Raw genomic sequence first — 17,149 nt, forward strand, 5'->3', positions numbered from 1 at the left:
GGGTAAATGTTTGATAAGCCACAAATGAATTTAAAAAATAAATTCAAGATCAGCTAGATTTGTGAAAGATGGAGACAATGCTCCTAAGTAATAAATTGCAGAAGTGGTGAAATTCTCGAGAAAAAAACAATGCATTAAAACTCCCCTTTTCTTGAAGAAAGGGCTCCATTTTTACTTTAAAAATTCAGAAATCTCCTCTGTAAACCCTCTTTTTTAAAAAAAATATGAGCTTTCAATTATGCCTCGTTCGATTCATTGCTTTCCTTTCACCAATTTATGAGACATCCTCATCTCCGTTAGAAAAGGAGGATAACACGGAAAATAAAAGTAAAACCAAGACAGCCAGGTATGACGGTAAAAAAATTGAATGAAAACATCCTTGGCGTCAACTTCGTGTAAAAGGAATAACAAATGAAGAGCGGATATTTTTTGGAGAGCTGAGTCTTGAACATCTATTTCCTGATTCAAGAATAGGTTATTTTTCATCTAAGCTAATTGTTTTTCTTCGCCTGTGTTGCAACCATGATAAAAATGCCAAATCTTAAAAATATTTGTATGGTTCCACTCCAACTGCACCAAATTCTTTTTACATTGAGTCGATTTTGATAAAGAGGTTGGATTACTCAGAGCATTTTTGAACTGTTTCAGGGTTGCTTGTTGACGAGCTGATAGGTGATGAAATAATTGGCATTGTCAGAATGTATTATCAATTCAAAAGAGAACTATAATGGACCCTATCTAATTAAAAAAAATATTCTTTTATTCATCTATTACCTAATAGGGGAGATGATAATAAGCAACGTTTTCCTCTCCATTTTTGCATCATCTTATAGTCTCTGATATTTTGAAAAAAGTATTTCAATAAAACCCTACTTTCGATGGATTGTGTAGTTAAGAGGAAATAAAATCAATGTCATGTTTTGGTCAGTGTAAAGTTCATGCTTGATTTACTTTCATCCCTATAAAGGGCGGTTTATAAGATGGAGGAAAAAATAAGAAGTGTAAAAAAATATAAATGATTAGTTGAATCCATCATAAGACATTTTTTTAGAGTGGCTTAGTTTCAATGTTTAAATCAGTACGAAACACGAAACTTATTGATTATCTTTTATCCCACGATGGCATAAAACTCTCTTCGAAGAAATTATTGAGCAAAAACATATACTTTTGTGAAAAGTGTATAACATTAGCTTACTTTCTAACAAACCGTTGGAAGAATGAGTTGCAAAACTTGTTGTTTTGTAATTTACGTTTTTTCATTTTGAAAAATATGAATAAGCTTTTCTGTGCTTTGCAGAAGGTTCCAACTGAACCCACTCCTCTTTTCGGCCCAAAATCTCCTTCTTTTTTATTCATTTTGACTCCTCTTTAGAGAAATAATAATAATAAAACCTTTACTTGGTTCGGTAGTCATTCTCCTACAACCGATCCACGAACTCTGTCTGCAAGGAAAAACAAGGCAAACAAAATGAACAACAATATTTATTCTTTAGCGCACATTTATAATTTACTTGAAATTTGAAGCCACGTCAACTTTGGCGAAACATGAATCATCAAGTCGCTAGTGGGAAATGGGCAGTGGGCAGGGCGGCAGACACCTAGTAGGCCCTGGCCGAGGCCCGGTAACCCTCCATGACAGTTCAAGAAAACCGAAGCTAAATTTCCAGGTCTTTGATTTCAACGGTGGAGAGCTTTCGGGGAGGTTTCGTGCCCGAAATCTCCCGATCTTGCCCAGACTCTACTCTGCGAATGGTTAAACTGACGTCATTGGGCGTATTCGGATTGGATTCCTCCAATTTCGAGAAGTAATTCTGTGCAAACATCTCCCACGCAGCAATTTCCGCCAAGGCTTGCTCGCTGACCTCGGTTCGGAGGTTTTGATTCGTTGTCGACGATGAGGCTGAGGAGTAGGAGTCAAAATTCCGAGACGAACTGGCCTCTTCGTTGTTTGTACTAGAATTCGAGCTTTTGCGCGAACTGGCCGTGGAACTGGAATCGAAGCTCATGGTGGAACTGCCATAACTGTAGGCCGCCCCATTTTCCGGGGAGCTCTCCACCGAATGTCTTCCGGATTTGTTGGACGTCTTCCGGGTCTTGTGTTTGCGGGGGAGTGTCTTGCTTAAACCTAGGGTGGCCAGTTCCTCTTGCACGTCGCTGATATTAAAAGTCCGGCTCCGCTTGACGCTGTTCGAGAAGTTGTTAAGGAATTTTGAATTCAACTTCTGGGCGGATTGAAACCGGGAACTCAGTTTGGGCTTGGGCCCGTGGAGCGGGATGGGACAGGCCGTAGAGCCCAAATTGGGCCCACTGCCAAAGTGATTGAAACCACTCTGAACTCTGGCTTTGGCCCGATTGATCCGCTCCTCAAGACCACCTTGACCTCGCCGACCGGCATTCCCGTTGACATGGGCCGTTACCACGATCTCCGGAGCCGAATTTCGGTTCTCCAACGGGGGCAGATTGTGCGGGTTTTGCTTGATTTTGTAAGGTCGAGGGTTCGTGGCATAACCCGATACGCTCGATTGACCTTTGATTGACTGCTCCCCGTGGACACGTGTCATGGCCTCCTGGAAAGAGGGGAATAATTGTGATACATGTCGAACAATAACGGCAATTCCCAAGAATGGAGCTACTAATTCGAGTCTCTGAAATGCCTCTCATTAAACCCATCGGATAATTGTAATTGCTGTATGACCTAAATTCCCGGGCCGGCCCTCCTGCGTCGTCAAATTCACTTTAATTGCGGAATTAATTAATTTGCTTTAGGCTAGCAGCGCCTAAATAAGGTACTTAGTGTGATGAAGGGCAAAGACCTCCTGGCCGTAATTTTGGCGGAGATAACATTTGACATTTAAATGGTATACCTGAATATCCAAGGGATCAAGATTGGGGAGTGAATGTCTGCTCACACCCATGCCAAATATATCGTCCAACTCATGAGCTTTAAGCAACCGTGGACTGGTGGGCGTGGCAATCACAAGATCCGAGGTAGACACTGAGTTGATGCCCTTGGGGTTGTGGGTCAGCTTGGAACCTGAAGAAGGAAAACAATTCGAAATTCATATTGATGCCCTGAAATCACATGGGGGAAGTTATTCAAGGCTGATTCATTCGTAGCTCTCTGATTGCTTTAATGCAATAATCCGATTACTACTTTGTGTAAGGTACATTTTGTGCTTTCAACGAAATTATGTGGTCAAAAGAATCCGTTCACGTGGTCAGAAATTGTGTTTCAACCCTTGATGTGCAAATACGTTGCTCAAGTCCATTACTTCGTTGCCGGACAGAACTTGATGATTTATATATATATAAAGAGAGAGAGAGATTGCATCTCCGTAGAAACCCCCAAACCCTCGAAATTGACTCCTCGCCAAATGTAGGCTAACTTAAGATGGATAGTAATGAGCTCTCAAGCCCTCGTTAATAATACGGGGGGAAACCATCTCCCGCACTTTTTCTCGATGCCTCAGAAAAAGAGAATGATGTTTCTCGTAAGTTCTAAATCATCTCATCATCATCTTAATCATTATCGAGAAAATCATTCCGAGAAAGAAAAGGAGAGATCTTGTTCATTTTCAATGGCTTGCTGACCAGACCAGCCAGCTGAACCATCCAATCCAACCAACCAACCATGGGTGATACTTAAAGCATCCCCCAATCTAGTTCCGCAACGCTAATGATGTCCGTCGAAATTGAGCGGACTAACTGTCCGTACTTTTCGAGATATTTCTTTTCGAGTACCTACTCTTCTTATGTACAAGAGTCCAGGATACTATTCACTTAAAGGCAAGGAAGGTGTTGCAGAAAAGAGAAAACCCATTCTATTTGATGAAGTTATCAGTGGAATTAGTTGTGGCCAAATGGAGGAGAAGGAGGAGGAGAAGAGGAAAAGGCAAATGGCAAATGGCTCGCCATCTTCCTCCCGGAATCAGACCTTAATCTGAATTTGAGTGTCTCTTTTCTCCTGGCTAATCATCTCATTCACCTGTTGGGTGGTCATGGATATAATCTCGACCGCATTCCACGGACTTTGGTCGTTGGTTGCGCCGTTTGCCTCGGAAATCGATTGCATTGCTTAACATGCGCAATGGATTGCGACGACCTGAAACGAATAAAAACATGCACATCAGCGGGGTTTGTCAGTAGCCAAGCGGAATTATCCTCAGTCGATCGGTTCATGTACGACTGACAGCAGGCTTTGGAAACTTAATCATAATCATCACCAGTGGTTGATTGGTTGGGTTTGTGATTCGCAATCCATTAGTGCTTAACAAAAAGATAGCGAGAAGAGCATAAGATATGATGAGAGGAAACTGGATCCCTCCTTGATCGGCGGATTTAGAGGGATCGTGTATCACTTGAGTCCCCTAATTAAATTCTTTGGTCGTCTTTGAGATCTCCTCGAGAAGACATCTGTGTCAATGAAAATTAACGGTGGCAAACTTATTACGATATATTGTAATTGTTGCACGCAGGAGACCCCAATTACAAGGAGAAAAAGATATTTATCAAAAATGCCCGGCTAATTTGTTCCGCGAAAAAGCTTCCCCTCCATGCAATCGTTTTTCCCTTAAGAGGGCCCACAAATTCCATGTCTCTCTGTAAATTTGCCAAAATTGCAAAACCATAAAAAATACCATACGTTTTATAGTCACCCTTGCTACAAGTTTAAGCGTTGCCATTTTTTGCACCTACCTGCCCGTGGTGACGAGTCAGGCGAAGATTTGACCTGAGCTTGGACAGACTTGCGAATCATGCTGGAAAATGGTTTCTTATTTTCATCCTGATTGCTTCCACTGGTGCTAGTGTTGGTGTTGGTGTTGGTGGTGGTGGTGGTATTGTTTTTATTGTTGTTGCTCTTTTTCAGGCTGCCGTTCGTGGCCTTCTTGAGAGTCAAGGCGGGATCACTTCCGGATCGGATTCGACTCTCGGCCAGAAATTTGGCGGCAGCAAACGGAAATGGAGGCGAGACTTTCCGCAAGGGTGACGCCCTGTTACTCCCGCCGCCCAATGATGTGAAACTCTCTGGAGAACCCTGCAGATCCATCTCACTGCGCCATTTGACTGAATTTCCATCAGAAGACGCCCCCGTGTCATTTCCCAAGAGCCCTGAAAGAAAATAGAGAATGAGATTGGATTGATTTGATTGGCATGTGATCTATGAAAGATTGGTGCATGTTTCGGTTCTACCAGATAGTCGTTTTAGATGTGAGTGATTTCTCTCTAAAAATGTTTGAAATAAGATGAAACCAGAACCTGAGGCCTCCTTGAAACATTGTCACGATTGTGTTCATAAGCGTGTTCTTGCCAGGCACTTGTAGATTTGTAGTTTGATTTATGATGAATCCAAAACTGTTCAATTTAGTTGTGGTAAAGCCAGTTTGACAACACCCGCAAAAAAGGCCGTCAACATTACTCCATCAAGTTGTCCAATCTGCTTTGACTTAGGTTTGCAAATTTTCCGAATCAGTCGTCTTCTGAGCTTTAACGATCGGAGGCGGATTGCTCTTCAGTTGTTTAAGGAGCGGAGATCCCTTCAGGGGCCCCTTTGATGTACCCACTCCTTAAAAGGTGGGGCACTTTTTTCGCCTGGACTGGATAAGTGCAACAACATCTGGGCCCATCTAAATTGTTTGCCTTGTGTCTCTTTCACTCTTTCTTAGAGAGCTGTATAGGGAAGAGAGCCGACACCCTAACTGGATTTCATCCAGAATCCTTCACTTGGCCATCCTTCTTACTTTCGTCAGCTCACGTGGAGTTGGTATTTAACACTCATAAATATTGGAACACAGCAGATGTTTCTGATCAAGGCTATCTTGAAACCAGAACAAGTGAGTAGTGAATAGCTTCCTGATGAGAGAAAAATCTTTCTCAGACTTCTTGTTCTCTTGTACAGAGAACTCTACAATATCTTATCTTGGCCAGATTAGAAGAGTAGGAAGAGTAAAGTAGGGTTGGTTGGTCGTTGGTTGGGACTTGTGTCTACTCTACTGCATTGAGCCAGTTGCTGCTTCCTCTGTCAAACGATCCCCTTCCAACAGACAGATTCAGATGACTAGAGGCCAAATGTCTTCCTGTCAAATTGACAATTGAATTTGGAGACAAGAAAGATATTAGTTGATGAAGGCTCTGACAGTTAGATTGCATAAGCCAATGGCAATTGCTCCTCAAATCAGAGCAGCCATGAGGATTTTATGCAAAACTATTCCGCCAAATCCGTTCCTGAGCATTGAACCCAACATGCTAGAAAAGTACGCTATTGACATTTCTACGTTCGTTCAACGAGTCTCGGGAGGGGTTCCGTTTCAGTTTTGTCTTCATCCATCAAAAAAGGCAAATGATGTCGTCATTTGACCAAGGATTGTTGCCAAGAATGCCAGATGAACATGGCCTGCCAAGAGCCATTAGCTTACCATTGACTGCATGAAACTGGAAATAGGCTCGTGAGCAAAGCATGACACAGCAATTAAAAGCCAATTCCGACAAATTTGAACTTGCCCAGACTTGAGGACTTTTTTTAAGCTGGGGACCCCAATTATAACAAGTTTTCTCCATTCTGGATGCGAACTCACGTTCGTTAAGTGAGACAACATTCACTCTGAACCTGTAGTTCTCGAATGGGACCCGTGTTTAACAGAGGTCGAAGAGTTAATCGACAAATTCCTTACCCTAGACGCTATATATTTGCCCTTCTTAAACATGTGGTCAGTTTGATTATTAGAAAGACCCTTAGGTCAAATGTGCTCCGGAAGTGTTGGGCCTCGTATACAAATGAGCAACATGAGAGTTCTGAGGGATCTCTAAAAAATATTTTAACATAAATGAATTCTGTGATTCCAGATACGCTCTAATTTTAAGATAGGACAATAATATTTCCAGTAAAGGTCCATAAATCCGCAAATGATTACCAAAAAAGGACATTGTTCAATCAAAAAAGAACCACCAAAAATACATTTCGACAATTGAGGAGAAACCATATTTCAATCAGTGCTACGAAAACAGCAGATTTAAGTGAGGAGGTCATTAAGGTATGTGATGCAATTTTACATTCTAAAGTGATCGGGGTTCCATTAAGTTCCACTTGAAACAAAATGTGTCGGTTTTTTTCTTCTTCTAACAATCAGACTTACGAATATTGATCCCTAGCGTCTAATCCCTAATCCACGATCAATAACCGGTAAAAAAGTAAGGAATAATGATTATCCCTCTAACACGGATTCGGAAATAGTGTAGGAGATCAAACAATCTTTCGATTTGGCTACATCCAATCGGAATTAATTGGTCCTCAGCTTTGTCTGCAAACTCATTGAGCTCCCTCCAAGCATGATACACAAAAGATGACTTCGCAGTTGGATCCGCCCTTCGATAAACGATATCCAACTTGAGATTCAGCTCAGAGATCCGGTCAGCCAACATCAATTGATTGCCAATCGACGCGAGCTCATTGGTATTCATACCCAGAAGCAGGGCCCGTTTCAGTCAGTTTTCTCTGCGATGATGGCAGAAGTATAACGGTAATTATGGCACCCCTGGGCGTAAAACTAAACGTGGCGGATGGCATCAGCTGGTGCGAGATACACTCCATCAACCGTCCAAGAAACTCCAAGTGCCCCACAAATCACACTCAATGTAGGCATAAACAAAAGGTACGATAGGAGACATGCTAATTGACGTTGCATCCAAATCGGTCAACCACCACCAACAACAACTACAACAACATCAACTACCTACGGGTGTGATTATTTTCCTCTGTCACGCTCATCCCAGGATGTGTGTGTGTGTGTATGCGTGTGTCGTTGAAATATGAGCCGATTAAGAGCTGTGATTAAAACGCCAAACTGTCGATCGACCGCGCGTTCTTTGGCTCATAAAAAAGAAGCGGGTTTCATATCTTGCCGTTGATCGCTAATATGGCATATATATCGAGTTCTTCGACACACTATGACTGCCACCTCCGGGCACACTTGTTCCCTTCTCACGTTTGAGTCTGAAGCTTTGGCATCCACGAGAAAAGGAAGGAACCCTTCATGATGCCAGATTTGGTGAGGACTTGCTTCCACCTTCCAGGCATAAATATTCAGAGGCAAGTAATCCGAAAATAGAAGAGCCAGAACTATGCCAAATCAGACGGTTTTATGCAAAAAAAAAATACGCAAGAGCCAAAGACAACGAACATGGCTCCTGGCATGTTGAAAATTCCGACTTCCATTTCAAAGCATGGTAAGCTCATACCCGTACGTACATGAGGTGGCGACGAGGGTTGACATATTGTTCTGGATGATCTCCATTACCGTATTGGAATCGACCCAATCGACCCAAGCCAATAGTTGCCCTGGACTTAATGGTGGCTGTCTCAAGATCTTTGAAGGCAACAACTTCACTTTAGTGACTGAGGAATTTGAGCCCAACTGGTTTGTATGAGCGCCCGACTAAAAGTGGGTCTTTGTGATGTGCTCAAACCATCGACAATATTTGAGCTGTGGGAACAAATGCAAATGGCTATCGGTGGCATTTAAGAGTGGTTTTGAGTGTGGCAGGATGTCCTTTTAGTCCGTACCCTGACACCTTTTTTTTTCAAGACTGAACCTGACCACGAACAACAACACTTACACACACAAAATCGTCTTTGTTCTTTTTTTCGAATCTGGTCATACCGGTATCATTATAATGGTGGTGGTTTGGCGGTAGAAATAGGGAGTGCATGGCCATTATTATGGACACTGGGCAGTAATATCCAGTGTCACGCATTGCCAAGTAACATTTTGGGACAAAAAGAATTCGGGAGGCTCAACCCGTTATTGGATTGACATTCTCCAATTGGAAAAGGGATCGGGTGTTTTGAGTTGATAAGGAGAGAAACATGGCTTTTAACTGATACATCCCGACAGATATGACTTCCAAGTAGGATGATGCATTTTCATACAAATCAAAGTTGACCTTTTCTTGTTGAAGCCCTTTTTGAATCAGACTGACAAGAGGTAGGGCTGAGAATCATAATCAGCCATGAATATTCAGAATGTGACTCTGAATCTACTTCAAAGGACCTGCCATTTCACCCTAAAATGTCATTGGACCAGGCGTGGAACCGTGAATGGAAGCACAACTCCATTTGCAACTAACGGATCACACATAAAACCCTTGGCTTCAAATACCAGTTAGCAATGCATACTGATACCTTGTTTTTCTCTCGACAAACCGATGATGATATTGATGGCCTGAAATCGATCCAGACTTACCGAGCTCCTGTAGAGTGCTGATATGGTGTACTTTCTTGGTGTTGAGTCTTCGATTATTTTCTTCACGCTCCTTCACGATGGAAGTGAGTTCATTATCCACGGCATGGACTTCTTGTTCGAGTTCACGAACCTGCGCCAGACGAGACTTGATCGAATTGGGTGAGGAATGGCTGATGTCCTTCAGGCTCTTTTGAAGGTTCTCCACCTGGAAGACAAGCAGGAAAGGGATGATGAATCAAATGGGGAATGAATATATGGACGCCCATCTGGATCAAAATGAGCGATCAAAATCTTCATTCATCGGTTCTTTATCATGTCATTAAGATGAGGACCAATGAGGACGGACGTCTTCATTTCCTGGACAGGGAGAGGTGTCCATTTCCCAACGAGCAATCAAGATCAGACAGGACTGAGTTCATGTCAGCCAAACTAGAAGTACTCTCAGTATGATGTGACAGACTTCAAACTGGTCTACTTTTTTTGTACTTTGCACGAGTGTGCGCATGAGCTTAGTTATTCTGCTGTGCGAGTCTTTGGCCACAGTCGTCTTTCTGGTTAGTTCCACAACAAAGCGACCACTTCCCTTCATCCCAATGAACAATTCACTATAGTTTTAGAGCCCGTTCTTCACGTTTTACCCAATATTTCATTGCAGAACCTGGACTGGCTACTAGTTTGACTTGTCTGCACTTTTATGCTCTGAGACCAAAAAAGCATCCAGAGGACTCACAAACGCCCGGGGAGACTGCCAATACACATAAGACGTACAATGTTTTTTATGACAGGATGACTTGTGCAATACAACACCTCAATATTTTGTTTCAAAATGACATTAAGCAACTCCTGTTTTGAATACAGGCGTGGTCCAGATGGCTTAAGATGTTCTCGTCTGGGTTGCAAATCGATCATAGGCTTTTGGGAGTTGGATATAGTAGTAGGCAGTGTCTCAATTTGCTTCATTAAGGGTTGTTCGAACAAGCGATGGAACGAAGGTGTACAATGTAGTTTAGTAAGTACAGCAAGTAGTGCAGTAGAAGGTGCATGTCGTATGTGAGTTCGAGTACGTGTCCCACATTTCGCTTTAACTCGAGGATTGGGGCCATCACGCATGAGGGGTTTTGTTTGGCAGTTCAAAGGAGAACCTATTTACACAAAACCTGCATGGTAATGCCTTAAATGTGTACGGAAATGTCATCATCATTGAAAAGAAGACAAAAAACACACACCCCGATAGATTGAGGGTCTTATATGCGAAATGTGTTTTATTCCCTCAAGAATACCTTCTCATGACTTGGAGGTGTGTCCAGGGTCAATATTGTGCGTCTGTGTGTCTTGGACCTTTTCCCTGGTGTTTACCAACCTTGAGACTCATTAATATTTGTCTTTGGAGCCCCTTCAAGGGCCATTGGCACTCATTAAGAATACGATCTATCGCTCTATTAGCTGTCCATAAACACGACATTCCTCGTGTTGCAAAACATTCAAGTACAACACAGGGATAAATGTATTTAGGGGTATGTACACAATATGGCGCGTAGCCGCGTACCCAATACCACCTCCCCTCTTCCCCTTGTAATCACTAGATTTGAAGGATATTGAGATTGGGACAAGCATCAAGGTTGCCGAGAACAAACGCAATCCAACGTCATCGACTAGGAAACAATGTCCAATCCATTATGTCGCCCCAATGACGGAGGTAAGAAACTCTGAATGTTGTCAGACCACATATTTTGGATTGAGGGGAAGACGCACTTGACGAGGCCAGTCAGTCATTCGACTAACTCGAACCTCTTCCATTGACTAACAATCAAGTCTCAGGTACAACTGAACGTGTGGATCATGAGCACGAGATGTAATGAGAGAATTGGCAGACGGATTGTCAAAAATATCTTCATTCAAGATTGTCACGCGGGAGTGAGACGGACGAAAAGACGCATTTGAATGTGAATCACGTCCCTGGAATCGTGACGTCACAAGCACAACAAACAGCACGCTACTCTAACTTGACCCCTGCTGTTTCAAGGCATGAGAGACGTGCCACAAAATCAAGTCTCCCAGGCACACCATCCCTCTGTTTTTGGTGGATTTGAAGTATTTTGTTGTCGTTTGTGTGTGTTTAAGGGTCAAGACCAACTCTTGAGATCTCTTTGACTGAGATATGCCAACAATTTCGAGGTGTGTGGAAGAAATAGCAAGAGTCTCGCTTCTATCGTTTAAAAGGGCTCTTTTTTTGGTTTTGGTTCGTTAGAATCTGCGTGTCGTCTGTTTGATTGAAACTCATTTTTTGGAGGGCGTGGGCGTTGAAGAAATGTAAGCGACCACTTCTTTGTGGCTGCCAAGAGACACTCTTAGCCGCAAAGAAAGATCTGATCAGACAGTTAATAGGTCGTCGTCCTCTCCAGACTCATCGTCACCATCTCTATACGAAGGACCACGTGGAATTGGCGAGCATAAAAAAAAATTTTAAATGGCATTTTTTAAAGTCCCTTTGCACTTTAACATTTTGATGATACGATTGCCTTTGGGCTGCCCGTCCCAAGACGAACGGCCTTGGACAAAGGGAAATGACTTTATCGGCTGCCGATGTTGTTCGAAGGGATTTACAAGAACATCAATGAAATAAAGAGGAAGGACGCAAATTTTGAGCATCCATCCGTCTGGATCTGCCCATTTCCTGTGGTTTTGCCGCCCAAAGGGCAACAATGCTAAAGAACAAGAAAGATTGGCAAACACACAACAAGAAGCCAGCTCTACGTTAGGACCAGAGAAAATGGCAAAGATATCACTAATGAGCAACTGGTGTGGGTGTCTACTGTCGAAAGGTAAGGCCCATTTTGTCATGGAGTTGCCCAGGATAGAACGAGTTTCAGGAAAGATAACTTTGTCACAAACACCGTCATTAATCTTACTTGAAATGAGCCAACGTTTCATTTTGTTTTTGTTTTGTGCCCTTCATTTTCCTTACAAATAATCGGGACTTCCCTGAAGATGATGCTGACACTTCTATTCTTGAGTTCCGTTTCATTGACGTTGGTGTGTTGTCAGGGAAGAACTTGTAGGAGAGGGCTCAAAAAGATGATCCTCCTGCTGCTTAGTTGGTCTTTTGTAAGGGCTCTCGCCAAGTTTTAGAAATTCCTCTCGAAATTTCTGCTCACTTAGAAATGGCGTTTGTGAAGTAGTGTTTCTTGGATCTTCTCAAGAGATCCAACGACCGATAGGTTGCAGATCCAGTAATAAGAGCTTGAGTACGGTAACTTTAACAAAAAACAGTCGTGACTGGTATTTATCGAGGCCCAATCTTCAAGCCTACCAGGTACCGAATAGGTAGCACTTCATGTCCGGAGTTGCTAGAAATGAGCTTATTTAGACCAGGGCACGGAAAAGCGCTCATTATCATCTTCATTCTTCAAGATTATGTTGAATGCATACGGCTTCTTTCCCGATTAGAACAAGAAAAACTACTTGCCTTGGGTATCTAGCAAAATTTGTTTACTAGGAGAACAAATGCCTTGCCAAGACTGAGCTCCACTATCCCTTCTCTCAATAGTGGTGATCATCATCATCATCATAGTGATAATAAGAATAATAATGATAGTAATACCAACAGCTTGTGAAGTTCCTTGGCATTGGAATCGAGCCTGGCCAATGTATGTTTTCGTGTTTGGTGCATGCATTTGTCGCCAGAGGCACTCTTTAGTGACCGTCCTATGCAATGCATGTTGATACACTCGGAGAGTGATTTGCGATGGTCAAAATGCCTGGGACGAACCACACTCAAAAATGAATAAATCTGTGGACCAGTTTGGTTTGGTCGAAGGGTAGAGCAGAAGAAGCTTGAAGTGGGAATTGCCCACGGGCTCTCTAATTTGGCTTCAAGATCAAAATGAAAATAAAACAAACGGCCATCCTTTTGGATTGGGATACAGTTTATGCGAGAGAAAGACGAATTGATTAATCTGGGCTATCAAGCTCGGTATTCTGTCTTCAGATACTGTTTTCGTGTGCTTGTTCGGATCTATGTCTTCAATGGACTTTGAGTAAGTTTCCGTCCTTTCAACTTGGTATTGATTGCATGAAAAGATCTGAAGGTTCTTGTAGATGAAAATGCTAATTTTGGTATTTTACAATCGAACCGACTGCAATTGACGAACAGATTACATCGCCATGTATCAAGTTGTGCTTGGACACACACTGTATATTGAAGCTCAACGATGTTGGTTAGAATGCCCATTGCTTTTGGTACCCATTCCAAGGCATATCCAAAAGCCCGTTTTTGTAACAGCATCCCTCAAACAAAGGATTCTTTTTCCCTGCATTCATACTTGAAAATAAAAGAAAACCAAGCCACATTAGAAAAAGGCATCATCCATATGTTTGTCTAAATTAATGGTCCATCGTTTCCGTGTTGACTAGTCCAGTGTGAAAAAAGCATGATGATTGACCACAAATATGAACTACACACGTTTATCCTTGGACGAGAACTGCTACTGGAATGCCACTTCCCATTCTCCATCTGTGGGGTTCCGCTTTCCGGTTTGGGTAATGCAAAAATGAGCCTCGGGTGTGTTGGCAAGGTTGGTTGTTGGTTTCTTCTTTGTCCTACTGATTTGTGTCCTTATCAGATAACTCAATCTCATCTCGAGCTCTTTTTTTCAAGGATAAAAATCTTTGGTCAAGCCAGAGAAAAAAAAAGTGTTTCTTGAAATACACGAATCGTGTTTGACATTTTAAAGCAGAACGATCCAATGCGAGGGCTTTGTGAGTTGGATCACGAGGGTCAACCTTGCATCCATGCAATGACTCCCTTTTTCTTCCCATTGATAACACCACATTAGGGGGGTCAAATTTAACGCACTTGGGTTTGAATCGAGATTGGCTGGGTGACTGGTACCTTCGAACTCCACCTAGAGTTACTTGGTTGTCATCTCGGCGACTTGGATCGAAGAAAAAAAAAACGACGATGATAACAGGCCTCGAAAATTGATTGACCACATAGAACGCCTTGAACAGCAAAGGAGGCAACCACCAATTCAGAAGATTGGACAGAGAACCATGGGACCGAGTCGGTTGCCTTGCGGGACTCCTTTAGACGAACGATAATGGGCCGGTCGTTTGGTCTGTCGGTCGGTCGGTTGTCCTTCTCGAATTAGCCTCAAAGTTTGGACAGAGTTGATCTTAGACAGGAAAGAATGCGCATTGAAGAAACATTGGAATGAGGATCAACAGATGCTCCTATTAATCAATGTCACAGATCCTCAAATTCTCTCAAAATACACTTTCCGAAAAGAATGGCAATATGTCAATGGGGTATAGGAGTACGCTATGCCCAGGGTTGGAAGTTTCTGGTCGGCCCATTCTTCAGGGTCCCTCGTTTGAAGGTAGGTGTTGTCGCACCTTCTCGTAAAGTTGGGAGCTCAAGACTAAAGAGCTCTTGTAAGAGACTTCTTCTTTGGGCGAAGGAGGACAAGTGTTAATTAGGTTAAGTGCTTCGGTGTCTATCTCCTCACTCCATTCAGAATGACTCATTGGTCGAGGGCCACCCTGGCCAAAGATCATGATAATACAATGCTTGCGTTCCTCTATTTTGATTGGAGTTGTTTCGTGTAAATGGTGCTCAGAGCCGGTTTTGATTCTCCGGGTCTACAAACCAGACTCGGCAAGGACGAGGTCAAGAGGATCGACCAAAATAGCACATATTTAATCCCCGATTATTGCAGAATTTGAAGCCAGAGGTTTCCCACCAAAACCTCATTAAATTGTCAATCAATCGCCCGAGTGTTAGGTTGTAAGAGATGGTGTGTGTGTGTGTCTCCCTCTCTCTCTATGTGTAGCGAGGAGAAAAAAAATTCATCATCGATCAGAGATGAATCCAAAGGATGAGATTTCATTGGCAAAGATCCGCTTTGGGGATTCAGGGAGGCCGCCGAGGTATCATCACATTTCTGACAAGGCCATAGCCATAAAGAGCGCCTTCGAAACAATAATGTCGGGAGTGTTAATATGTTTTGAAATGAATTGGCGTCTCTCGAGTCCGTGATGACGATGGTGGCTCGGATATTTGGCGGACTGGGCGAGGACATCCATTCCCCCCGCTGATTATCTTCACACTCGCTTGGATTGGTGAGCGTAGCGGGGGAATTGTTTTCAATAAATCTAGCCATCAATAGCCGACTGAGTGAGAGCAGCCTTACAATCAATGTTTCCAAGAAAGGATTCATGGGCAAATCTGACCTCGTGACAAGAGAAGGCGTGTGTGTATCTAAAATGAGAATCAGCTCATCGGAGGCCTAATTGGATTCCTCAGCTCAACTCTGGTTCAGAAGGAAGAGGTAGTAGCCTTGAACCCGGTTATTCTAAATTTACACCTTGCACATCAATTGTCCGTCTACTCAAGACAGCCCATACGTAGAAGGCAAGCACGTCTAGGTCCATATTTCACGACGACCTGAACTACTTATCCAACCTGCACCGGATCATTATGATGAGCATATCGACAGAGGAATGAATGGACGTTGGCAATTTGCATGTACAATGTACTACATGGACTGCAAGTAAGCGAGCAATGGCCGACGATATGCTTTTGATGTCTTCTTCGTTTTCATAAGGAGATGATTTGAGCGAGGAGCGAAGCACTTTTGATCTCAATTGAATACAAATAATCGGTACTCTAGTGTGGTTGGGGTCGCTCGGTAGGAGCATTCGCACGTGCTCTGTGCGATATTTTAATTCGTCAATCGTGCTCCGAGAGGCTCTCAAGCCCGGTCATGGACAAACTTGAACGATCCTATCACGTGAGTAGATGAGTATGTGTGTGTGTATGTGAGTGTGTACACTTCGTCACACAATGGATGGAGATACTATGATGATGATGATGATGATGCCTTTAGGTTTCCCTTCTCCTTGGAGGCTGAGGTCAGAACCGTTGCGATGATAAACATGGTCATTTCATTCATAGAGATGTGGCCATGAAAATAAATAAATAGGAAAATAGCCCCAGCATTTCTCGTGCGTGATTAAGGTAGATACTTATGAAGCAGTCAGACCTTGCTTGGCGAGTTATTCGCGGACCTCTTGGAAGAAGAAGAAGACGAAGGAAAAGGGTTGTTGACTCGATCGTAAGGACAGCCATCAGCCATTGTGCGGATATCATGGATCATTGTTAGAACTTTCAATTACGCACAACCACAACCACTCGTTGGTTGCTTTTAACTCGAAAACCCTCTGACCACCGCTTCCTCGTTACGAAAGCCGCAAACAGTGTTGGTGGTCTGGGTAATGAAAGTGACCATGATTGCGGCGAATGGGGGTGGACTCGGCCGAGATATACGCACAATAAAGTACGTATGGATGAAGGAGGAGCAGGAGGAAAGCGAAAGTGACTGATTAGGGGCCTCATTTCAATTCCTCGTTTCACTGTTTACGATAGGGCTTGGCCATGACCTTGCTCTTCATTTCGATCTCAATTCGAGTTGGCTCTTGAGTCTTGACAATGTGCTCATGGATTGGTTCCACCCCCTAAAGCACGGCCAAGTCCATTTAGGGAATCTCCTAATTAGGCCGCTTCACACATTGAGCTGAAGGAAGAGCAAGAGCCAAAATTGCCCATTTTTATCGCCGAATAAGGCCAACACAGCCATCTAAAGAGGCTAGAGAATACTGTAGGAGGAGGAGGAGGAGGACAGGGTGAGCAAATCGTGCCTTCAGAAGCCAAAAGCCAAAAATCCTTGAGACATGCGCCCTCAGGGCAAATCCCTCCACTTCCAAACCCGGCCGTTTCTTTTCCCTACATATTGGTACCCTTTAATGTAGTAGAAGGACCAGCCAAACGAGCACCCTGATGACCTCTGATGGACATTTTGACAAGTCCATGGAGTCACTTTTGATGCCAGCCAAAGGTTTTAAAGTCATAGAGG

The 17,149-nt window shown here is 43.1% G+C and overlaps 1 protein-coding gene and 1 long non-coding RNA gene across 2 annotated transcripts in view; one reads left to right on the plus strand and one right to left on the minus strand.

The window, feature by feature from the left end:
• Positions 1-1,464: 1,464 nt before the first annotated feature.
• LOC131881742 (type-2 histone deacetylase 1-like) overlaps positions 1,465-17,149 on the minus strand; it is a 37,026-nt gene continuing 21,341 nt past the window's right edge. Inside the window, exons 3-7 of the mRNA XM_059228691.1 lie at positions 9,237-9,441; positions 4,696-5,109; positions 3,986-4,102; positions 2,865-3,034; positions 1,465-2,567 (exon numbers count right to left, since the gene is read on the minus strand). Coding sequence (XP_059084674.1) covers positions 1,656-2,567; positions 2,865-3,034; positions 3,986-4,102; positions 4,696-5,109; positions 9,237-9,441 — 1,818 coding nt within the window. The 3' untranslated portion in view covers positions 1,465-1,655. The remainder of the gene's footprint in view (positions 2,568-2,864; positions 3,035-3,985; positions 4,103-4,695; positions 5,110-9,236; positions 9,442-17,149) is intronic.
• On the plus strand, positions 7,571-10,066 carry LOC131881745 (uncharacterized). Its single transcript, XR_009373392.1, has 2 exons — positions 7,571-8,220; positions 9,892-10,066. It is a non-coding gene; the product is annotated as an uncharacterized LOC131881745 (long non-coding RNA).

Source organism: Tigriopus californicus, chromosome 6 (genome assembly GCF_007210705.1).
Source record: "Tigriopus californicus strain San Diego chromosome 6, Tcal_SD_v2.1, whole genome shotgun sequence".
Taxonomy (NCBI): domain Eukaryota; kingdom Metazoa; phylum Arthropoda; class Copepoda; order Harpacticoida; family Harpacticidae; genus Tigriopus; species Tigriopus californicus.